Genomic DNA, 25,136 nt, shown 5'->3' on the forward strand with positions numbered 1-25,136 from the left:
CTCTTTTGTGATCAATACAGTTTATGAGTGTGTGTCAGCCTTTAGTTTACAACCAAGGATTAGATATTCCAGCTCTCTGGAGATAGTGTTTTAGGCGGGCATAGTATTTGAAAATAATGGCAAATGAGTAGGGAACAAAAAACAGCCAATGAAAATGAAATTATTTCCATATTTTACATGAAATACTATTCATGGTCAGAAAAAAAAACAATAGTAACTGTTCATTTCACAATAATTTGGCACTCCAGTTCTCTACATTGGCCACAGGGTGGCAGTACAGGTGCCCTGTATGATTTACTGTTTATATCATAGACAGCCCCTTTACCAATTTGAATAAGAATAACACAACTATGGCAATACAGTGTATCCTATACAGTCTCCTATGCCGCCCCCATTAGAGCTGCGACGGACCCTTGGTCTCATCTCTCTGCTTTCCTCAGTCCATCACAGTGTCTGTGTGGCTCGATGTCATTCACTATGTCAGTCCGGCTCTGGATGAACCTCTGGATCTGGAGAGAGATTGGCACACATTCCATTCAGTTGATTTAGCGGCGATTGTTTAATAATGTACAGTATACGGTTGATCCGCAGTTCTCTGGTTATTTAGACCAGTGTTTTTCAAGGGGTCCTTGAGGGGGTCCCAGTTGAATTTTGCAAATATCTCCGGAGATGGGGGTCTTATGATATGGGGGGCCATGGCCTGTCCTTGACGTGAAAATGATGTTTGAGAGCCACTGATTTAGACTGGTTACCAGTAGGGCTGGGCAATATAGAAGAACTGAATATCACAATAATCAGAATGATTTCTTTTTCTTTTTTGCAGACGTGATATATGTGTATCACAACATCTGTTCACATATGGGAAATCGCATGTTAAATAATCCAATTTGTTGTGAAGGGCCAGATTAAACCGAATATATATATTTATTTATATATATATATTTAATTGTATTTGTATATTCTCTAATATTCCCTGATATCCCTTGTATATTCCTTGTACGATATGCATTGAATATCCATTCTAGCCTACTGAACATCCCATAATAGTCTCCATTCTACTATTGGTCGAGACCTTGGTGCCAGGCTGCCATACCCCTCAGACCCAGTTCAAACGTACCGCTCGACATGTACGAACAAGTCCTAGTTCCGCGTAGGAATTTGGCTACCGCACCACTAATGGGACTATTTGTTCATAGTGCGTATATATACTGCGCTACTAAAGTAGGACTTTCTTTTCAGTCCAGTTTCTTACCCTCCAATAGAGTCACAGACGTAAAGCCTCCCCGCGATGCCACGTGTGGGAGTAAGGCCAAGTTCGGCCTACCATCGGTATTGAGACATCGTGTATATTAATATTTGAATAGTCATATTTGGCACTATATCGTCGAGTTGGACGTAGTCTATTAAGCTAATAATAGTCTGTTAATATATAGTGCTTCGTGCGGTGAGAATACTACCGTAGTCAGTACCCCATCGTTTCGGGCAGAGAACTGGCTGCTTACCCAGGGTGGTTGACCCCATGTGAAGCTGCACCCGAGGAGCCCCAGAGCCGACGAGCGAGTGGACCTGTATACCGGATTATTCTACCGACGACAGCCCGCCTTCCCAGGCACGGATTATGCTTTGGATACTTTGATTATTCTATGGATAAAGACCCCCGACACTACCGTGTGTTGGAACCCCCCCCCCTGGAGAGGACGCAAGGTGAGGAGACGCTCTGCAAGACGAGGTCTCTCCACATCTCTCCCCCGTGGACCGGAGAGAGCCGGCCCACAAAGAGTCCACCTGCTTTCATCTGTGGTCCAAGGATCGCCGGCGCATTGAACGGCACTACAGTGGGTTCACCTGGGATACCCTTGGCCGGACGAGGCAGCTGGATTCTACCCCCCCCCCCTCCTACTCCTGTCGGCTTACAAGCGACCGGATTAACCCCTTCTAGTGTATCCAGCCTATAATCATTAAAGTATCATTGCTGTTATTCCTTAACTATTCCAGGTCGTATATTTACCACCTGCGCCTTCAGAGATTGGACATTATCTATTGATATACCGACGAATACTCCTTGCCATAAAAGTGCATACTATTTCAATTCATAAATGTAATTAAGTGATTAAGTGCTTATTCTACACACCATCGCTGTGTAGGAAATAAAGACCTGTTTCTAATTCGTACATTTGTGTTGGATCCGTTTCATCTACGTGAGAGTGTTCATGATAATATATTTATGCCGTGTACTGGGTGGCCGAATATTAAGTACAAAGGTAGTGGTAGTAAGTATCATATCTAGTAATACAGTCAGGGAATTGTACCCCTCAGTTACAATTGGTCCTTCGAGCCGGAGGGTAATTAGTGTAATATTAATATAGTGTTATTAATATTGAAATGGCCTATGATGAACACTCCACGAAACGATCCTCCTAACCAACGCCCGCAGCGCGAACGACGGCTCCCTCAGTACTTAGAGGCTTACGCTGTCAGTCAACAACCTAGTCTTCTACTAACAGTAAACGCGGTAAAACTAGAAAGTAAAAGTATGTCTAACCCCAACGCCCAGACTACCCCGACCATAGAGGCCCCTACGGGCTCTAATGTAACTGACCAAGTTCACGGTGGGGACCAGTGGGAACCAGACATGACTTCACACCCCGCCAGTACTGAAGAAGTAGTCCCCGATGAGTCCCGGGAGGAATACAACGCTACCGAGAGAGAACTCGGCACGGAAGAAGACGGGGAGAGCACCGTGGAGATAGAGCTCCAAGGCTCCGCAAGGAGTACCCCGAGGGAAGGCTCCCCTATACAACCGCCTTCTCCCAGCGAGGCAGAGAGGACCCTACAGCAGGCCTTCCTCATCAGCCTGAACGCCGCTGCTGAACGCGACCGATTGCAGATACAGCAACGGAGCGAAGAAGAGCACATACGCCTGGAAATAAGACGCATTCAGATGGAAGAGAATGTGGCCCGAGACCGAGCAGACAGCCAGCGAGCAGCTGCTGGTGCTCTACGGGACGCAGAGCGCGACAGACAGCAAGCGCAACTAATAGAACAGCTGATCAGACGGACAACACCCTCTCCCTCCGCCAGAGGCTCCAGGAACTCGTCTAGACACACCTCCAGGGCGGCATCCCCTAGCCGAGTAAACAACCCTGAACTTGACCAACAGACGAGGTCTATACCCCCCACAGACCACCTCCCCCCACCGGTCCAAGCGAGACCTAGCAACCGGGAAGGAGCAGCATATCCTGTGGAGAGGCTAAACCAGAGACTACAAGCACTGGATGACCTAACTGAAGACGAAGAGGAAGAGGAGGAGAACCGCGCCCGAAGACAGCACAGTACTCTACCGGACCAGGAGGTCCGGTACAGCCCAGGCTATACTCCCGCGGAGCTGCGCTACAGACCCCCGACTCTATACACGGGTGAGCACGACGCACGACCCGCACCGAGGAACAGCACCTGGACAAGCGGGCCATGGTACACTGCCGGTACCAGCCCATACCAAGGAGCGGGAGGAGACTCGCCTAGGAGGCCTCTCCCCCAACGCTCGCCGATGTATCCACAGTCAGCGTCATACATTGGCACGCCTATGGTACCCGACTTCACCCAAGAGAACCGGGCCCAGTATACAGAACTCCGCATGTGTCTGGAGACCATGTTGGTGGATGTATTGGATGAACGCCACAAATACGCCATCCTACTGCAGCACTTAAAGGTGCCCCGCGCACATAATATAGCGCTCGCCTACGCGACTTCCACCACCCCATACACAGCAGCGCTGGTAGCATTGGACCAGAGGTATGGGCGCATATGGGATTACGTGATCCAGGAGATCCGACACATCGACCGCTTACCCCCAGCAATAGACAATCGAGCACTGGACGACCTGTCCATCAGAGTGCAGTCCCTGGTAGGGATGTTGGGAGCGCAAAGAGAGAAGGGGAAGTATGAACTTTACGCCAACTCAAATGTGGAAAGGATCCTGGAGAAGCTGCCGCCCGCTCGTCAGGAGCGCTTTAGGCGGCAGAGGGACCACAGAGACCCGAATGGCCCCGAACCGAACCTCCTCGATCTAGCAGACTTCCTGGCGAGAGAAGTCAGCAGCCTACGGCTAGATACATTCGGACGGAGCACCCCTGGCTCCAGAGAAGGAACCAGACGACTAAATGATGGAAGAAGATCGGTGACTGTGATGCACCAATCGGAGTCAGTACCGAGCAGCAGGAGCCACAGTACCCCCTCCAGAACGGAGAAGTGGAAGATAGTGTGCCCCTACTGTGAGAAAGAACACTGGCTAGCGCAATGTGACTCCTTCCCCAAGCTGAACGCGGAGGAAGCAGGTCAATGGATAAAGTCCAACAAGCGCTGTTTTCGCTGTGCGCGCTCACACATGGCAGCCGAATGCCGCTTAAAGAAAAGGTGCACCAAGTGCGATGGAGCCCATCTGGACATACTTCACGACAGTAACAGACGGCGCCCTTCACCTGCACCATCCAGCCGCAAAGCGAGCGTCATGTACATCGATCCCGCCAGCAGCAGTGGAGCCCGAGTACTCCTAAAAGTAGTGCGTGTGACACTAAGCTACCAGAATAAAGTCCTGGACACTTACGCCGTCCTCGATGACGGGTCAGAGAAGACCCTGCTGCTCGCCTCCGCTGCGGCCCAGCTAGGGCTGCGGGGAAGCGAAACCCAAATGACAATTCGGACAATAAGACGAGATTTGAAGACGATAAAGGGCGAGAATGTCTCATTCTCTATCGCAGCAAGCGGCCAGCCTGAGCGACGGTACCAGATTGCAGACGCTTTCACCAGCCAAGAAATAGGACTGTCGCGGTACACATACCCCGTCGCCAAGCTGATGGAGAAATATGCACATCTGCGCAAGTTACCGATCCCGCTCATAGACAATGCTATGCCGACCCTGTTGATAGGCTCCGACCATGCAGACCTCATTGTCCCGATAGACCGGGTTCATACCGGACCCCGAGGCTGTCCTGCAGCAGTCGAGACCCGTTTGGGATGGACTCTCCAAGGCCCGCTCGCCAAATCTCTCAACCGAAGTACAGCCACTAGATGTCTCCACTCCCGAGTCACAGAGGGAGAAACCGCACTCCTGCAACACGTAGAGCGGCTATGGAGCTTGGAACAAATGCCCTTTAAGAATGGAAAGAAAGACATTCGCTCTAAAGATGACATTTACGCCATTCACCTCCTCGAGACAGGGACCAAGAGAGTCCCGGTCAACGGCGTGTTGAGATACGCCACGCCACTCCTGCGGCGAGAAGGAATGCCTACTTTCCACGCCAAGACAGACGCCATAGAACGGTACCTGCTGAACACGGAGCGGCGCTTAGCCAAGAACCCCGCCCAAGAGAGTGTATACCGCGCTGAGATTGAGAAGCTCATCACAGCGGGACACGTCACAAAGATGGACATTAAAGAGGCTGACCAGACCACTGAATCGTGGTACGTGCCCCACCACAAGGTCCATCACAACGGTAAAGACCGCATAGTATTTAACTGCAGCTACCAGATCGGATCCCAAAATCTGAATAAAGAGTTACTGCCCGGTCCCACACTCGGCCCCTCCCTACTCGGCGTTCTACTCCGCTTCCGCCAGGAAAAGGTGGCCATCAGCGGGGACATTAAAGGAATGTTCCTGCAGGTGAGATTAGTAGAGGCGGACAAGCCCCTGTTACGGTTCCTATGGAGAGAGAAGCCAGGAGATGAGCACCCAGCCATCTACCAATGGGAAGTCCTCCCCTTCGGAACGACGTGCAGCCCCTGCTGTGCGACATTTGCACTACAGAAACATGTAGCAGAGGACCCAGCAGCGGACGAAGAGGTCCGACGCAGCGTAAAGAACAGCTTCTACGTAGACAACTGTCTACAAAGCCTTTCAACCCAGGAAGAAGCCGAGGCTCTCCTGATTAAACTCCGCGCCTCATTGATCAAAGGCGGCTTTGATCTCAGGCAGTGGGCCAGCAGCGATCCGCAAGTACTGCGCAGCCTCTCCTCCGAGGACAAGGCAGCCAGCAGCGAGACCTGGATGGCTACAATCCCGGGAGAAGCCCAGGAGATGACCCTGGGATTGGTGTGGCGATTCAAAACAGATTCGCTTCACTACAGACACAAGCCCCTGACTACGGAGCAGGGAAGGCCGGCGGCGGCGCCGACCACCAGACGGAGTGTGTACACAACACTCGCCCGACAATATGACCCGCTAGGATGTATTCTACCGTACACCACCAGGGCAAAAATGATTGTACGAGCATTGTGGGACAAGGACCAGGGCTGGGACGACCCCATTCCCGCACACCTTGCATCCACCTGGAGAGAGTGGGAGATGGAGCTCCACTCACTCCCAGGCGTTAATATGCGCCGAAGCTACTTCCCACCCACGGTGAGGCCAGAGACATGTAAAATGGACTTACACGTCTTCAGTGATGCCTCAGAGGTCGCATACGGATCAGTAGCCTACTTGCGGGCCCAAGACCAGGGGGGAGAGATCTACACAGCATTTGTCCTCGCCCGCTCGAGAATAGCCCCACGCAAGCAACAATCTATCCCACGTCTAGAGCTCTGCGCAGCCCTAGCCGGAGCGCACCTAGCCACGCTCATCCAACGTGAGCTCACCATACCGGTGTCTCGAACAATCCTGTGGTCAGATTCCACGACGGTACTCGCCTGGATCAAATCGGACTCATGCAAGTACAAAGTCTTCGTGGGAGTCAGAGTCACCGAGATTCAAGACTTAACCGAAGAGTTAACCGGAGAAACAGAGTGGCGCTACGTTGATACAAAACAGAACCCAGCTGACGTCATCACCCGGGGGATGCCCCTGGATGACCTCACCCGTCGCAATGTCTACAGTGATGTGGCGGATATCGACCCAGTTACCCCCAACACACTCCTGATGGGGCGGCTAGATCCCACATTACCCCAGACAATGTACCGGCCTGAAGAAGCGAACGGCCGACGAATGTGGAGGTACAGCCAAGTATTAGCCGACAAGTTTTGGAACAGTTTCCTACTGCACTACCTACCGTCTCTACAGACCCGCCAGAAGTGGGTAAAGGAGAGAGACAATTTGACAGAAGGAACAGTCGTCATGATTATTGATCAATCACTGCCCAGAGCTATGTGGCCGGCCGGCCGCGTAAGCAAAGTGATCACCGGTGCCGACGGCAAGGTCCGAGCAGCTGAAGTGCTCGTCCAGGGTCGCACTTACACCTGTCCCGTGGCAAGGCTCATAGAACTGCCTCGACTCCCAGACACAATCGATGATGACCATGACCCTACAACCCTATGACTTTGTGAAGTTGACTGACCCCTACAGCAAACCCTTATGTGTAAATAGACAACGCGATTAATCTGTCTCTGTTTAACTGATTAGGTCCGGGACCTATTCAGGGGGTGGCTGTTGTGAAGGGCCAGATTAAACCGAATATATATATTTATTTATATATATATATTTAATTGTATTTGTATATTCTCTAATATTCCCTGATATCCCTTGTATATTCCTTGTACGATATGCATTGAATATCCATTCTAGCCTACTGAACATCCCATAATAGTCTCCATTCTACTATTGGTCGAGACCTTGGTGCCAGGCTGCCATACCCCTCAGACCCAGTTCAAACGTACCGCTCGACATGTACGAACAAGTCCTAGTTCCGCGTAGGAATTTGGCTACCGCACCACTAATGGGACTATTTGTTCATAGTGCGTATATATACTGCGCTACTAAAGTAGGACTTTCTTTTCAGTCCAGTTTCTTACCCTCCAATAGAGTCACAGACGTAAAGCCTCCCCGCGATGCCACGTGTGGGAGTAAGGCCAAGTTCGGCCTACCATCGGTATTGAGACATCGTGTATATTAATATTTGAATAGTCATATTTGGCACTATATCGTCGAGTTGGACGTAGTCTATTAAGCTAATAATAGTCTGTTAATATATAGTGCTTCGTGCGGTGAGAATACTACCGTAGTCAGTACCCCATCGTTTCGGGCAGAGAACTGGCTGCTTACCCAGGGTGGTTGACCCTATGTGAAGCTGCACCCGAGGAGCCCCAGAGCCGACGAGCGAGTGGACCTGTATACCGGATTATTCTACCGACGACAGCCCGCCTTCCCAGGCACGGATTATGCTTTGGATACTTTGATTATTCTATGGATAAAGACCCCCGACACTACCGTGTGTTGGAACCCCCCCCCCTGGAGAGGACGCAAGGTGAGGAGACGCTCTGCAAGACGAGGTCTCTCCACATCTCTCCCCCGTGGACCGGAGAGAGCCGGCCCACAAAGAGTCCACCTGCTTTCATCTGTGGTCCAAGGATCGCCGGCGCATTGAACGGCACTACAGTGGGTTCACCTGGGATACCCTTGGCCGGACGAGGCAGCTGGATTCTACCCCCCCCCCCCCTCCTACTCCTGTCGGCTTACAAGCGACCGGATTAACCCCCTCTAGTGTATCCAGCCTATAATCATTAAAGTATCATTGCTGTTATTCCTTAACTATTCCAGGTCGTATATTTACCACCTGCGCCTTCAGAGATTGGACATTATCTATTGATATACCGACGAATACTCCTTGCCATAAAAGTGCATACTATTTCAATTCATAAATGTAATTAAGTGATTAAGTGCTTATTCTACACACCATCGCTGTGTAGGAAATAAAGACCTGTTTCTAATTCGTACATTTGTGTTGGATCCGTTTCATCTACGTGAGAGTGTTCATGATAATATATTTATGCCGTGTACTGGGTGGCCGAATATTAAGTACAAAGGTAGTGGTAGTAAGTATCATATCTAGTAATACAGTCAGGGAATTGTACCCCTCAGTTACACAATTGATGTTCATTTGCACTGCAAAACTGCAGGACTATAAACAATATTATTGAATTATTGTCCAGCCATGGATGCCTGTTAAGTCATGACAACGCTAGAGTTGACTAAAGCAGACCATCCAATTAAAGCCAGGCAAATGATCCATCCCTGTGAGGGTACCTTGTCCAGCTGGATCTCTGTGTTGTCCACGGCCACGCCTTCCTCCTCCCCTATCTCCCCACCTGCCATTTGGTAGAGGTTAAGGGTCACCATTTTGATTTGGCCAAGTAATAGGGTCTCCTTTGCCGCAGTGTTCTGAATATGGTTCCATTTGCTTTCCTGAATGGAGACAGGAAGCAGAATATGTAAAACATCAGGGTTAAATCCACAGAAGCTGAATGGATACAAGTTGTATCATACAACAGTCTTCCCTAGTGTATTGTATGGTGGTCACTTCCTTTGGTGCACAAGGCTTTGCAAGAATTTAGCACATCTTGTCATGGAAGGAGAATGGGTTTGGCGCATGAGACACAGAAAGCCGGCGTGTTTCCAGCAAGGAACCTATGAAAGAAGGAAGGGTCATCCTGTCACTCTGTAGGGCACAAATTGGTGCCAAGTGTGGAAACTTTCAATTCGACCGACATTGAGTTGAATGTGATCGTTATCTCCTCGTTTATGACCTGTCATTTAAACAAGTTATTACCTTGGATGTCAGAATGATCTGCAATTTGTTGCATTGTTAACTAGCTAACGTTTGATGTATTGGTTGGTGTATATTGTTTATTTTAATACAGGCTTCAATAGAACGTGGTACCAAAGTCTGGCACCAAGCAGAGCATAGAATGCTGGTACACAGTACATTTTCGTAGAGTAAATTTGACTCAAATTGAGTACATTTAACTCAAACGGAGTAAAATTTTACTCCGTTTGAGTAAAATTTACTCTGCGAAATTTACTGTGATGTTCTGACGTGATGACCTGTCCTTCTTTTATAGTTTCCTTGGTGTCCAGGGGCAGTTCCGTGGCACATTTCCGACTTTCATGCACTGTCTCCACATTAAATCCTGTTCACTTCCAAGACAGACAACAGCCATCCTATGCTGAACCAAAGAAGAATCCTGTGACACCCTCTCTACCCATTGTGGTTCCATCTCCTTGACTGTGTGAAGCGATCTGCTCTGCGATTGTCTGACCAGCAGGATCTTAACAATACCCATCTGAGAGCGTCTGAGCGTGTGCGGTCCAGTTGGGTCTGTAGCCGGGACAGCAGGTTGTTCTTATGCAGCAGCAGGCAGCCCTGCTGGTCCAGGTACCTCTGCAGGGCTCCTCTCTGGCTGTTGGCCTGCTCCTGGACCTCACTCTCCCTCTGGCACAGCTGCTCCCTGGTCACCAGGAGGGTTTCAAAGCGACCCAGCAACTCCCGGACCTCCTCCAACTGTAGCACACACACATACACGCACACATACACACACACACACACACACACACACACACATACACACACCCACGTCACGCACAACAAACATTTATTTGGCATCGAACCAGACTGCAAATGTAACAGTAAAGTACAATAGTAATATACAATATACAGGGTATAAAATATATAAAGTGTAGTGCTAATCAGATGTATGTGCAGAGTTTTATAGTATTATGGGTATTTATGGGTCAGTGTGTGTGTGTGTGTGTGTGTGTGTCTGCACTCACACAAACAAACAATAATCACACGTTTGTCTTCCCATCATCAGGGTGGTTGAGGTAAGCACTATACCTCTGCCATTTTGAGGACTCGTTCCAGGAAGCTCCAATACACAGTTTTCCTCTCCACCCTGCGCTGAAGTGTCTGTCTTCTCTCCTCCAATAGCGTGCACTCCTCCCTCAGTCTCTCTATCTCTGCCTCCTTCTGAGACACGGCGTGTCTCTCCTTGTGCGCTTTCTTCAGGCCTCTACTGCGCTTGCCGTCATTCTCCTATACGAGAAGGCAGGTGGAGATACGAGTTATCTGATCAAAAGAAGACTGAAATACATTTTTCAAGTGGAAGTAGCTTCCTGCTACATACTGTAAGATGGAGTAAGAGTACTTGTCTAGAAAATCACTTAAGTAAAAGTAAAAGAGTAGCTCTCTAACAAAAGTACTTAGTTGACCTTTGGGGGGGGGGGGGGGGAATCATAAAGATTTTATACATGTTTCAACCCCCCCCCCCCCCCCCCTCCCAAGAGAAAAATAAAAGAAATCCAAGCTTGTATCAGTTATGAGAGTCCAGAATGACTGTGTTTACTGTAAATGACAGATCTCACTACGCACTATTCTTACGACTAAAGGTAAAAGGAGTAAATAAATACTTTAAAATGTACTCAAGTAGAAGAGAAACTACAGGGTTTTAAAAGTAGCTTATGGAAAGAAATCCACTCAAGTACAGTAACTAATATGAATGTAAATGATAATGACTCTCCGTCTATGTATCTGATAACACAGCTCAACTATCTGTTGCACTTGTGAGAATGATGTCACCTACTTTGAGGAATTTATCAAAGTTTAGAAGTGAGTCCTTGAGTTTCTCCTCCTTTTGCAACACGTTTCTTCTACGCTGTTGCAAACTCAGCCTTTTCAGCTCAAACTCCTACACAAACACACACCAAAGATATTCATACAAATAATAACATTCATTGATGTGTTTAAAACGACTAAATCTAAATGTATATAGATACTATATGGGTGAAAGGAAGAATAAGTAAGCTTGAAAGTATTTATTTCCATTTAAACACGAGGAGTAATCCTGCACCTCTCTGTGCGTCTTGAGCCGTTCGTCCATCTCAGTGATCTCTTTGCGTTTCTGCAGCATCTGTATGCCTCCTGTCACTGCATACTTTCCCCCCAGAAGAGGCAGCGTCCCCCTATTCACACAAACACACAGACCGCTAGTAACACACATACCGCTAGTTGGCCATTGCAATGGATTGAGCTGTGAGGTGCACACATATGCACGAACACTCACACGCATTCACACTCTCACTCACTCACTTGCTCACACACACATACATACACATGCACATACACACACACACACACATACATATACACACACACAAACATATACACACACAAACACACATTTACACTCACGTTAGGAGCTGTCCCTCAAAGATGGTCCTGAAATAATCCTCCAAATGTATGGCCATTTTACATAATATGCCACTAGCTTTTCAATACAAACTTCCTTCTACCAGTTTGCAAACTTTCTGCCCAACAATCTTCCCAACCTTGTGTTTGCAGGCCTCTGTTACTATGGTAACGGGCATACAAAGAGCTTTTGCTGCCCCCGGTGGCACAAACGTGCAGACACACATACCGTGACAAGTTGCTCGTCCTTGTCTGATTTACAGGCGTTATGAGAGAGTGGTGGTGAGCTCACTTTTAGCTCTAAAAATTAACCCCGTTCTCACTTCCTTCCTTACCAGTGCTGTGTCTGTGTGGTCTGGTCTATATAGAATGCACGCAACGCAAGCACAAATACACGTGCACATTTCACACACCACACAATGCAAAAACTTACAGAAACAGGGACACGTGCAGAATACAAGTATTTTCGCCTGGTATTGGGCCGATACCTGATAGTGATCATCGGAATTTCGGCACCTCATTAGAGTCCAATCTGCATCTGAAATCCTATTGAAATGCATAAACTGAAGCTGCATCGTGTGCTTGATAGAGGGACCTCAAATGAAGTGATCGATATTCTGTCAAATAAACAGGCATGCAATTAAATATCTAATTTAAATTACTTCAGTTTTGTTATATCATGTACACCTGTGATCAAGGGAACTGATTACAAAAAGATTATTGTCATTATGTTTTAACACGAAAGCAAATAGAAAGTAAATGGAGTTGACAGCATACTCGTATCCTGCTTTGCTCTTAAATATAAATTGTGTACAGCAAAGATTTCAACAAACAAACACATTCAGAATTCTCTAAACTGTCACAATCCTTTTGTCACTAGCAATAAATCAAGAAATAAGATAACACAGGTAGTCAGATTTCAGACAATGTTACTCAGTCAAGGCCTCGTCATCAAGCCAATCGCATTAGTCATTACAATGCCTGCGGTGACATGCCAAGGTGTTATTACCACCCATAATGGAAATGCGCGCTGTTATTCTCGCATAATGAATATCAGGTGGGTTTAAGGGTGGCGAGGCGGACAGCGACAGCAGGCAGAACCAGACAAATGCATTGGCAGATGCAGATGTGCACGCAACACACAAACACGCACGCACCTAGAGAGAGAGAGGGGTGTGCGCGCGCACAGGCACGCATGAACATAGAGAGAGGCAGCGAGGGGGGATAAAACAACAACATGATAAAGCTATAGGGAGAGATGTATCCATTTTTGATGAGTGGATGGCGTGCCACACACACACACACACACACACACACACACACACACACACACACACACACAGTGCTTTATTAATACTAATGAAAGCACCGCTATTAGAGCAGAAGCATGCTGCGCAGGGTCAGGTGACAGGGATAGTGTCAGGTCGAGGGGGTGGTGACACCACACCCATGTAAACAGCAGCAGAGCTTTTAACAGCCAAGGAAGACGAGCATGAGGATTAATGATTCAGAGTCTTGGAAGGAAAACACCTGACTAACAGACAGCCTGGAGGTCAACAAAAGAAAAATAGCATATTTAATTTTGGCTACATCTAAAAGAGATGAGTGATAACATACCTTTCTGCGTCTCCATAGTCCATGGTCAGTTAACAAGATAGTAGCTTCAGACTGAATTTTTTTTTCTCAATACACTTTACGATTATATCTTTTATGCACCTCTCTCGATCTGTACCTTTCTCTCTCCACCGTCTCTCTCTCTATCCATCTAGATCTCTCTTTCCCCTCTCATCTCTTTCAACCCCCCCCCCCCACATACACACACACTCGACTCTCACACTCGAGTGGACAGGTAACAAACATTTAGACATTCATTATTAAAGGTCAACAGTGCGGTGCCAACAGACACGGAGAGAGGAAGTCTGTGTTTATGCTAATGCTCCCGTCAGACGGAGGGGCCTGCGGTTCTCTGACACCATCCATTAGTAATGAGACAACATCACTGAGATGCACTGAGTACGAGCTAAACAATGCTGCTCTCGGGAGACAGCAGGGGAGGAGGGGGGACTGCAACAGAGAAATTATTTTACGAGGATGTGTGTTGTGTGTGTGTGTGTGTGTGTGTGTGTGTGTGTGTGTGTGTGTGTGTGTGTGTGTGTGTGTGTGTGTGTGTGTGTGTGTGTGTGTGTGTGTGTGTGTGTGTGTGTGTGTGAGATAGTGTGCGTGCAGTCTCAGGAAACAAGGGGGCGAAGGGGAGGGGGTATAAATGTGTGTGAATGCATTTGTTTGTTTATTGATGTTTATGTTTTTATGTTTGTCTCCCAGCAGTGGTCTTGTCTGGCCTGTTTGCAAACATCCTTGAACACGAGTAGAGACAAGCCTCCGGGGAGATAGATACTGCCGCGGGGAGGTAGTACCATACACACAGAGAGAGAGAGAGAGAGAGAGAGAGAGAGAGAGAGAGAGAGAGAGAGAGAGAGAGAGAGATGGGGGGGGGCAGGTCTGCCTTTGTCTGCACAGCAGACAACTTGCAGGACAAAATAACAACTTTGAGGTTGTAAGAATATTTGTAAATCACAATATGTATGACGTTAATATTTGTTTACATAATGAGAAAAACATATAAAAAATGTCTGCTAAGGGAATCCCAGGAGCTCTTGGCTCAGTGTGACACAAAAAGGTAACGAGTGTGTCTGAGACTCATCGGGCCTCGTTCGTCAAGCGAAATACAGAGAGTAATAAATAAGTACAAATAAAGTAAGTAACAGTATAGTAAAGGTGCATGGAAAGAAAAGATAATGTGAGGGGCCAGTGTGCGTGTTTGTGGTGACCTCCGGTCCAAACAGGAGACCTGTAGGTTCGTACCCCGGGACGCCCTGCTGGTAATGATATCATTACGCTGGGTGCCCCTGTCCAGACAAGGGGACCCGAGTGAGGTCAGGGGGTAGGGGATATGATGAGTAGGCTTTTGTGTCGGTGATGTCTACATGTGTGTGTGTGTGTGTGTTTGTCTGTATGTGTGTGTGTGTGTGTGTGTGTGTGTGTGTGTTTGTCTCTGTGTGTGTGTGTGTGTGTGTGTGTGTGTGTGTGTGTGTGTGTGTGTGTGTGTGTGTGTGTGTGTGTGTGTGTGTGTGTGTGTGTGTGTGTGTGTGTGTGTGTGTGTGTGTGTGTGTGTGTGTGTGTGAGTGAGTGTTTGTCTGTGTTTGTGTGAGTGTGTGTGTGTGTGTGTTTGCGCATGCGTGCACGTATTTCTGTGTGTTAATGTGTGTGAGTGTCTGTTTGTGTGTGTGCGCTGGGTGTTTTTCTGTGTGTGTGTGCCCATGTGTGTATGTATCTGTGTGTATATGTATGTCTGTGTGTGTGTGTGTGTGCGTGTGTGTGTGTGCGTGCCTGTGTGCGTGCCTGTGTTTGCGCATGCGTGCATGTATGTCTTTGTGTTAGTGTCCATGCATGTATGTCTTTGTATAGGTGTATGTGTTTGTGTCCATGCGTGTTTGCCTCTGTGTGTGCGTCTGTGCGTGTCCGCGCGTGCATGCGTGTGTGTGTGTGTGGCTTTGTGTGTGTGTGCGTGCATGGCAGAGGATTAGCGTGCCTCTCCAGTCCTCTGGCTGTAATCAGACGGGACATTGGCTCCATGTCGGCCCACAACCCCCACCGCCCCTCGCTGGGGGAGCGCCTCTATCCCTTCCACTCTCTCATGCATGCCTGCCTGCCAGTTGCTCTACGGGTCTCCGAACCTCGGAGTTACCGCAGTATGCAAAGAGTTAAAACTATTATTCCTGCTCACATCACAGTTTTCTCACACGTATCGCTCGTTTGTTCACCTCCACGGGCTCTTCTTCTCCTGCACTGGCTTCTTGGAGGACATGGTGCTCAGACAGCTGGACCTGGAGATCATCTGAGAGCCAGAGTCCACCGCGAGGAGGAGGAGGAGGAGGAGGAGGAGGAGGGAGAGATGATGCCGTTGTCCCAGCGGTACAGCTGGTCAGATAAACGACCACTGATCATGTTAGTCTGAGCCCTCTGACCCCGGACTAGCCTGTCTGCTGTTGGTTTGACCTATGATCCCACACTCTTTGGGACACAAGCTTGCAGATCAACTGACCCAAGTGCACATACACATACACACACACATGCATGCACAGACACACACCCACATGCATGCACACACATACACGCACACACACAGTCCTGCACAGTTTTCCCTCTTATCCTTGACAGCCCTTATGCTCATATTAAGATCTACTCCAGTGATTTTGTGGCTATTTCAGCCATAAAGTCTAATTTAGGGGAAATTAGCTTCAGTGCGAGTCTCGTTACTATACAGTGCTTAATAGCATTACCGTTATTGTGGCTTTTAAATTACAGCTAGGATCCATGGAAAGGACATTCCCATTTAAATAAGCAAACCCTGCCAAGCGTATTTGACCATATTTCAAAGCATTCAGTGTTTTACAGCCAACATGGCATAATATTGTACAGATTACAATTGAAATTGTACATGATATCGGATCAAATTGTACAGATATTGAATGGATGTAGAGACATTGAAGGCACAGACGAAACTCGTTGGTCTGATTAAAGCAGTATAATACGTGTAACTGAGGGGTACAATTCCCTGACTGTATTGATAAGTATGGTATCATTAAACCACTACCGGCTTTATGTACTTTAAATACTGGCCACACAGTACATGATGTAGATATGATGAACACTTTCCCACCTGATGAAACGAAGTCCACACAAATGTATAAATCGAATATTTTATATAGCAAAGGGTATATACAACGTTCACTTAATGACATTTATGATTTGAATGCACTTGTAAGGCAAATGAGTATTCGTAGGTAAATCAACATTGAATGTCCAATCTCTGGTTACGCAGGGAGCAAGTATACAACCTGGTTCTTTACAGTGGTTCCCAAAGTCGGGGTCGCGACCCAAAGGTGGGCCGCGAGCAGCCACGGGTGGGCCGCGAGATGATTTAAAAAAAAAATATATATATTTTTTTTTTTTTTTTTTTTATTTAAATTTTTTTTGTCAGGCCACTGAACTTAGAAGCAGGCCAGGACAGTGTTTCTAGTTGTATTCTAAAATTCTATTCTATTGTATTCTAAAATGTGACTATATGGTTTTATATTAACTTAATAAATAAACAAAAACGAAAAATCTACTTATTTCAACGAACATTTCAAACTAAATAACAGATTATGCACATAAAACGCTGAAAACAACCGAAGCAACAATAGTATTTTAATGAGGCTATTATTATTATCATTATTATTTTGCAACAAGTTAGCCCTCTCATAAATAGCACATATAAATGAATAACTAACTTGAACTAACTTAATAGGATTGAAGTGATATTTGGCTTAAAAAATCGGTCGCCTGGCAAAAAAAAAAAAAAAAGCCAGACGATGTGCATTGGGCCGCGGCTCTCTGACGCCTTATTTTCTGGGCCCCGGCCTGAAAAGTTTGGGAACCCCTGCTTTAAGGAACTATAGCGATGGTACTTAAATGATTATAGCTGGATACACTAAAGGGGGGGTCCCGCTGGTTGTAAGTCAGTAGGGGGGGGGGGGGGGTTAGGAGAGCCGCTGGCGATATCCCATCTGGCCGACGATTTCTTGGGAGAATTCAGAGTGCTGAACACGGTGCCCACAGAACCTCGGTCCGCAGATGAATACAGCTGGGCCCTCTTGTAGACGGCAGCCGCCGGTCCACAACGAAGAGACGTGAGGCGACCTCACTCGGGGTAGAGCGCCGTCTCACCTGGACTCCTCTCGGGGGGGTAGTTCCAACACTCAGCAGTGTTGGCCGTTATCCATGGCATAATCAAAGCACCCAAAGCACGTAGATAATCCAAGCCGTGGAGGGCTCGCCGTCGTCCGGGTGAAGTAATCCAATGTACAGGTCCACTCGTCCTGGCCCAGAGCTCCTCGGATGCAAGCACCACACGTGGTCTGCCCAGCCTGGTTAAGACTCTAGATAACGCCAGGAACGATGGGGGTACTGCTCACTTTATAACTCTAACCGAACGATGCACCATACATAATAGACTATTATTAACTTAATAGAAATACGTCCCACTCGACGGTATAGTGCCAAACTATGACAATTCAACTATTAATCCACACGATGTCTCAATGCCTATTCTGAGGCCAAGTAGGCCATACTACACCACACGTGCGTCGTGGGTGAGGCTTCACGTCTGTTACTAGGTTGGAGGGTAAAGGACTAATGGACTAAAAGAAAGTTCTACTTTACTTGCGCCATATATATATGCGCTGTGAACAAATAGTACCATTCGTATTTTGCCAGACGTATTCCTACGCGGAACCGGGCTTGTAACGACATGTTCGTCGGCACGATTGAACTTGAACCAAGGGGCTTGGCTGCTGGCGCCAGGTTCTCGTCCAATGGTAGAATGAAACTATTATGGGCTGTTAGTAGACTAAAGGGATATTCAGTGTATATGTACAAGGAATATACAGGGGGTATCAAACGATATACAAATACTATTAAATATATATCCATAAATAAATATATATATTCGGTTTAATCTGATCCTTCACAACAGCCGCCCCCTAATTAGTCCCACCTAATTAGCTAAGCAGAGACAGATTAACCGCACTGTCTACCACTCAAGGTCCGCTGTAAGGGTCAGTCAACTCACAAAGTCATGGGGTCATGGTCGTCATCGATAGTGTCTGGGAGTCTGGGCAGTTCTATTAGCCTCGCCACGGGTCGTGTGTAAGTTCGCCCTTGGACGAGCACCTCTGCTGCTCGGACCTTGCCATCGGCACCGGTGATCACTTTGCTTACGCGGCCAGCCGGCCACATAGCTCTGGGTAGTGACTGGTCGATAATCATGACGACTGTTCCTTCTGTCAAATTGTCTCTCTCTTTTACCCACTTCTGGCGGGTCTGTAGAGACGGTAGGTAGTGGAGTAGAAAGCTGTTCCAAAACTTGTCAGCTAGTACTTGACTGTACCTCCACATTCTTCGGCCGTTCGCTTCTTCAGGCCTGTACATTGTCTGGGGTAGCGCGGGGTCCAGCCGCCCCATCAAGAGTGTGTTGGGGGTGACTGGGTCGACATCTGCTACATCACTTGAGACGTAACCGAGGGGCTTTGAGTTCAATACTCCCTCGATCTCCGTGAGGACTGTCATTAGGACTTCTTCCGCCACAGTCTGGGCCCCAAGCACGGCGTACAGGGCTGTCTTTATAGAACGTACTTCTCGTTCCCAGGTTCCACCGAAGTGGGGTGCGTTCGGGGGATTAAATTGGAAGTCAATCTGGGATGGAGCGAGGTGGGTCTTAAGTTCTGGGCCCATAGCTTGGAAGCTCTCTCTCAGCTCTCTTTCTCCGCCTTTGAAGTTTGTCCCGTGATCAGACAACAATGTAGACGGTTTTCCTTTCCGTGATGTGAATCTTCGGAAGGCCATAAGGAATGAGTCTGTGCTCATGGTCGGAAGGAGTTCGATATGTATCGCTCTGGTGGTCATGCATTTGAATACAATACCCCACCGCTTCTCGGTTCCTCTTCCTTTCTTTATATACAACGGGCCAAAACAGTCCATGCCTGTGGAGTGGAATGGCTTGTCGCCGAGTCGGAGGCGACAGGGAGGTAGGTCAGCCATCCGGGGTATGCTGGGCTGCGCGCACCACTTTCGGCAGTCTAGACAGGTTCGCTGGAAGCGTCGCACCGCTTCTCTTCCTTGAAGTATCCAATAGCGACGTCTGATCTCCGCGAAGACTCTCTCTGCTCCTGCGTGGTGTACATCCTCGTCGTATTTCTTTATGATCAGCTCTGTGACCTTGTGTCGGCTGTTCAAGACTATCGGGTACTTAACGTCATCCGGTAGATCGGGGGCTCTCCGCAGGCGACCACCCACTCTGATGAGATTATGGGCGTCGCTCTCGGGTGCCAGGTGGAGCAGTCTGCTGTCTGATGGGACGGGCTTTCCTCCCTGTAGACAGTCTAGCTCGTCGGGGAACGAGTCTCTCTGGGCTCGTTGTAGTAGAAGAAGTTCTGCTTCTTCGTAGTCAGCTGCTGAAATGTCAGTGGTGGACTGAATCTCTGGGTGGTGCCACAGGAATGTCTTTAGCTGCGCACTCTGTAGGGTAATGCAATCATCTATGTTGGGGTCTGTGGAGGCGACTGTGCTCAGTCCACAGAACATAGGTTTCTTGTTCTCCGCCTCCTCTTTACTTGCTTCCCGTGGGGTGGGCGTAGGCCACTCTTCTTCCGGGAGCTTGAGGAATTCTGGTCCGTCACTGTAGATGTTGCGACGGGTGAGGTCATCCAGGGACATTCCCCGGGTGATGACGTCAGCTGGGTTGTGTTTGGTGTCTACATACCGCCAGCTCGCTGCTTCTGTTAACTCTTGAATCTCTGTGATTCTGACTCCCACAAAGACTTTGTATCTGCATGAATCAGACTTGATCCATGTGAGTACTGTCGTGGAATCTGACCACAAGATTGTTCTGTGCACCGGAATGGTGAGTTCACGTTGGATTAACGTGGCTAGATGCGCTCCTGCTAGGGCTGCGCAGAGCTCTAGACGCGGGATAGATTGTTGCTTTCGTGGGGCTATTCTTGAGCGAGCCAGGATGAAAGCAGTGTGTATCTCTCCTCCCTTCTCTTGGGCACGCAAGTAGGCCACCGATCCATAGGCTACTTCGGAGGCGTCACTGAAGACGTGTAGATCCATCTTGCATGTCTCTGGCCTCACTGTGGGTGGGAAGTAGCTGCGGCGTATATTGACGCCTGGGAGTGAGCGGAGCTCCGTCTCCCACTCTCTCCAGGTGGAGGCAAGGTGTGCGGGTATTGGGTCGTCCCAGCCCTGGTCCTTGTCCCATAGCGCTCGTACAATCATCTTTGCCCTGGTGGTGTAAGGTAGAATACATCCCAACGGGTCATATTGTCTGGCGAGTGTTCTGTACACACTCCGTCTGGTGGTCGGTGTGGCAATGTATGACGCCGTGGATGGCTGATACATCGGCGAGCGTTGGGGGAGAGGCCTCCTAGGCGAGTCTCCTCTTGCACCTCTCTGTGGGCTGGTACCGGCAGGGTACCATGGCCCGCTGGTCCAGGTGCTATTCCTCGGGGCTGGTCGTGCGTCATGCTCACCCGTGAATAGAGTCGGGGGTCTGTAGCGCAGCGCCGCGGGGGTATAGCCTGGGCTGTACTGGACCTCCTGGTCCGGTGGAGTACTGTGCTGTCGTCGGGCTTGGTTCTCCTCCTCTCCCTCTTCTTCTTCTATCAGGTCCTCTAGATCCTGTAGTCGTTTATTTAGCTTCTCCGCAGTGTATGCCGCTCCTTCCTTGTAGCTGGGTCTCGCTTGGACCGGTCGGGGAAGGGGGTCTGCGGGGGGTATAGGCTTGGTCTGTTGGTCAAGTTCAGGGTCGCTTGCTCGGTTAGGAGACGCTGCCCTTGACTGTTGTCTCGACGAGTTCCTTGAACCCCTGGCGGAGGGAGAGGGTGTTGCCCTGGTGATCAGCCGCTCCATTAGCCGCGCCCGTAACTTGTCGCGCTCGGCTTGTAGTCTGTCGCGCTCGCCCTGTAGTCTGTCGCGCTCGGTTTCGCGCTGGATGAGATCTGCTTCTCTTTGGGCACCGGCAGCGGCGCGCTGGGCGTCGGCCCGGTCTCTTGCCATATTCTCTTCCGTCTGAAGGCGTCTCATCTCCAGGCGTATGCGCTCTTCTTCGCTCCGCTGCTGTGTCTGGAGTCGATCGCGTTCACCCTGAAGTCGATCGCGTTCGGTAGAGGCTGTCAGGCTGACGAGGAACGCCTGTGATAGCATCCTCTCCGCTTCGCTGGGGGAAGACGGTTGTAGAGGTGAGCCGCTCCTGACGGTACTCGTTGGGGAGTCCTGGAGCTCTATTTCCTCGGCGCTCTCCTCCTCTTCTTCCGTGCAGAGTTCTCTCTCTGTAGGGTTGTCTTCCTCCCGGGGCTGGTCGGGGACTACTTCTTCGGTATTGGCGGGGGGTAAAGGCATGTCAGCTCCCTCCTGGTCCCCACCGTGAGCTTGGTCAGTTACATTAGAACCCACTAGGGCCTCTGTGGTCGGGGTAACCTGTTCGTTAAGGTCAGACATAATTTTACTTTCTACTTTTACCGCGTTTACCGTTTGTCGAAGGCTAGGTAGTTGACTGACAGCGTAATCCTCTAAGTACTGAGGTGGCTGTCGTCTGCGCTGCGGGCGTTCTACGTTAGGAGGACCGTTTCGTGGAGTGTTCATCATAGGCCATTTCAATATTAATAACACTATATTAATATTACACTAGTTACCCTCCGGCTCGAAGGACCAATTGTAACTGAGGGGTACAATTCCCTGACTGTATTGATAAGTATGGTATCATTAAACCACTACCGGCTTTATGTACTTTAAATACTGGCCACACAGTACATGATGTAGATATGATGAACACTTTCCCACCTGATGAAACGAAGTCCACACAAATGTATAAATCGAATATTTTATATAGCAAAGGGTATATACAACGTTCACTTAATGACATTTATGATTTGAATGCACTTGTAAGGCAAATGAGTATTCGTAGGTAAATCAACATTGAATGTCCAATCTCTGGTTACGCAGGGAGCAAGTATACAACCTGGTTTTTTAAGGAACTATAGCGATGGTACTTAAATGATTATAGCTGGATACACTAAAGGGGGGGTCCCGCTGGTTGTAAGTCAGTAGGGGGGGGGGTTAGGAGAGCCGCTGGCGATATCCCATCTGGCCGACGATTTCTTGGGAGAATTCAGAGTGCTGAACACGGTGCCCACAGAACCTCGGTCCGCAGATGAATACAGCTGGGCCCTCTTGTAGACGGCAGCCGCCGGTCCACAACGAAGAGACGTGAGGCGACCTCACTCGGGGTAGAGCGCCGTCTCACCTGGACTCCTCTCGGGGGGGTAGTTCCAACACTCAGCAGTGTTGGCCGTTATCCATGGCATAATCAAAGCACCCAAAGCACGTAGATAATCCAAGCCGTGGAGGGCTCGCCGTCGTCCGGGTGAAGTAATCCAATGTACAGGTCCACTCGTCCTGGCCCAGAGCTCCTCGGATGCAAGCACCACACGTGGTCTGCCCAGCCTGGTTAAGACTCTAGATAACGCCAGGAACGATGGGGGTACTGCTCACTTTATAACTCTAACCGAACGATGCACCATACATAATAGACTATTATTAACTTAATAGAAATACGTCCCACTCGACGGTATAGTGCCAAACTATGACAATTCAACTATTAATCCACACGATGTCTCAATGCCTATTCTGAGGCCAAGTAGGCCATACTACACCACACGTGCGTCGTGGGTGAGGCTTCACGTCTGTTACTAGGTTGGAGGGTAAAGGACTAATGGACTAAAAGAAAGTTCTACTTTACTTGCGCCATATATATATGCGCTGTGAACAAATAGTACCATTCGTATTTCGCCAGACGTATTCCTACGCGGAACCGGGCTTGTAACGACATGTTCGTCGGCACGATTGAACTTGAACCAAGGGGCTTGGCTGCTGGCGCCAGGTTCTCGTCCAATGGTAGAATGAAACTATTATGGGCTGTTAGTAGACTAAAGGGATATTCAGTGTATATGTACAAGGAATATACAGGGGGTATCAAACGATATACAAATACTATTAAATATATATCCATAAATAAATATATATATTCGGTTTAATCTGATCCTTCACAACAATACGCATTGGGAAGAAGTGCACCATCGTTCTTTTATTTTATAGGGTAAACATGAAACACATCTCATTGCTGTCTGCAGTTCATCTCGACACCGTGAGCATTCGAGGTCTTCAGGGGCCGGTGAGGGCGATTCCTCTCTGTTCCCGTTGAATGGCAAAATCCTTGATCTCGGTCTGTCAGAGCTTCTTTTAACAGTGTTGTACTGGATGGACCGGCACCGGTCAGCCCGGGGGAAACGTCAGACCACAGCACCGGACGGCGGCCCGGGGGAAACGTCAGACCACAGCACCGGACGGCCCGCGGGGGAAACGTCAGACCACAGCACCGGACGGCCCGGAGGACCACAGCAGAGCAGACACAATCAGCTTTACCAATTACACTCCATCTCAGAGCATTTCTTCTCCACAGAATGACATCGTTAATGCTACAGAGTCTCACATAAATGCCTCTGGGTGGAAGAACAGAGTCCAAACGACACACATTGATGTATTTCTCAATGCAGTGGTTCAGATTATAATCAAATCAGCTTTGAATCATACTCAAAATGTCTCTTTAGTCTTTTACAAAAGAAAAAATAAATGGGGGGGGGGGGGGGGGGGGGGGGGTGACACTAGTTTTTCCAGAGAGATCATTAGGCACAGCTGGACAGTAGCTCCATAACACTGACAAACTAAAATACTGCACAGACACAAGTCATTCTTTCTCCAAAAGATGTCCTGGTTTAAATAAAGGTTGGCAGAGTATGAAAATACACTGGCAGACCAAACAAATGACATTTTAAAATGTCCGTCAGTCTTTCTTTAGTGGTGTGTTTCATGCACGCATATGCTTGTGTGTGTATGATTGTGTGTGTGTGTGTGTGTGTGTGTGTGTGTGTGTGTGCGTGTGTATGTTGGAAATCAGTGACAGTGAGTAAATTAGGGAGGGATAAGGAAAGAAAAAGCAGGGAGCGGGAGGGGGGATGGAGGGAGGGATGGAGGGAGAGGGAAAGGAGAGAGAGATAATGATAAGCACCACTTAGGCTCTTTGATCACAAAAGGTCATCAATCTGCTGTCAGAGCAGTGTGTCTGAGAAAGTCCCCCACTGCAGAGCTAAGCTCCCTTAGCCACACACGGGCGAGTGCACACACATAAAGATACGCACACACACACACACACACACACACACACACACACACACACACACACACACCTAAAAGGCCCCAAGTTTATTTCCTGTTGTAATATCAATAGTTGACAGGAAATAAACTTGGGTCCAAGTGGTCCCCTAGCAACACAATTCCACTGGAACGGTCTATACAGTATTTGAGAAAAAAGCACATTTCCGGTGTGTTTGGTTTTACTTGACGTGCTTTATGTAGCCATAACAACCTGATACTGTTACTGTACATGTAGGTGTGACGTGATGATGTGATCCATCTCCCTAGCCAGTCAGAGGCCACATGGGACCACTCTCCTCTCCTCTCTGTCTGGAG

General features: G+C 48.5%; 1 protein-coding gene across 1 annotated transcript; it reads right to left on the reverse strand.

The window, feature by feature from the left end:
* Window positions 1–419: 419 nt before the first annotated feature.
* On the reverse strand, window positions 420–15,813 carry cfap73 (cilia and flagella associated protein 73; the record flags this gene model as incomplete). Its single annotated transcript, XM_084323113.1, has 7 exons — window positions 420–509; window positions 9,011–9,169; window positions 10,044–10,265; window positions 10,599–10,796; window positions 11,344–11,448; window positions 11,611–11,722; window positions 15,770–15,813. 7 exons carry the CDS (start codon window positions 15,811–15,813, stop codon window positions 420–422), a joined length of 930 nt encoding a protein of 309 aa, XP_084179239.1.
* Window positions 15,814–25,136: the final 9,323 nt, after the last annotated feature.

The sequence above is a fragment of the Notolepis coatsorum genome, assembly GCF_963971535.1.
Source record: "Notolepis coatsorum genome assembly, chromosome: 10".
Lineage (NCBI taxonomy): Eukaryota > Metazoa > Chordata > Actinopteri > Aulopiformes > Paralepididae > Notolepis > Notolepis coatsorum.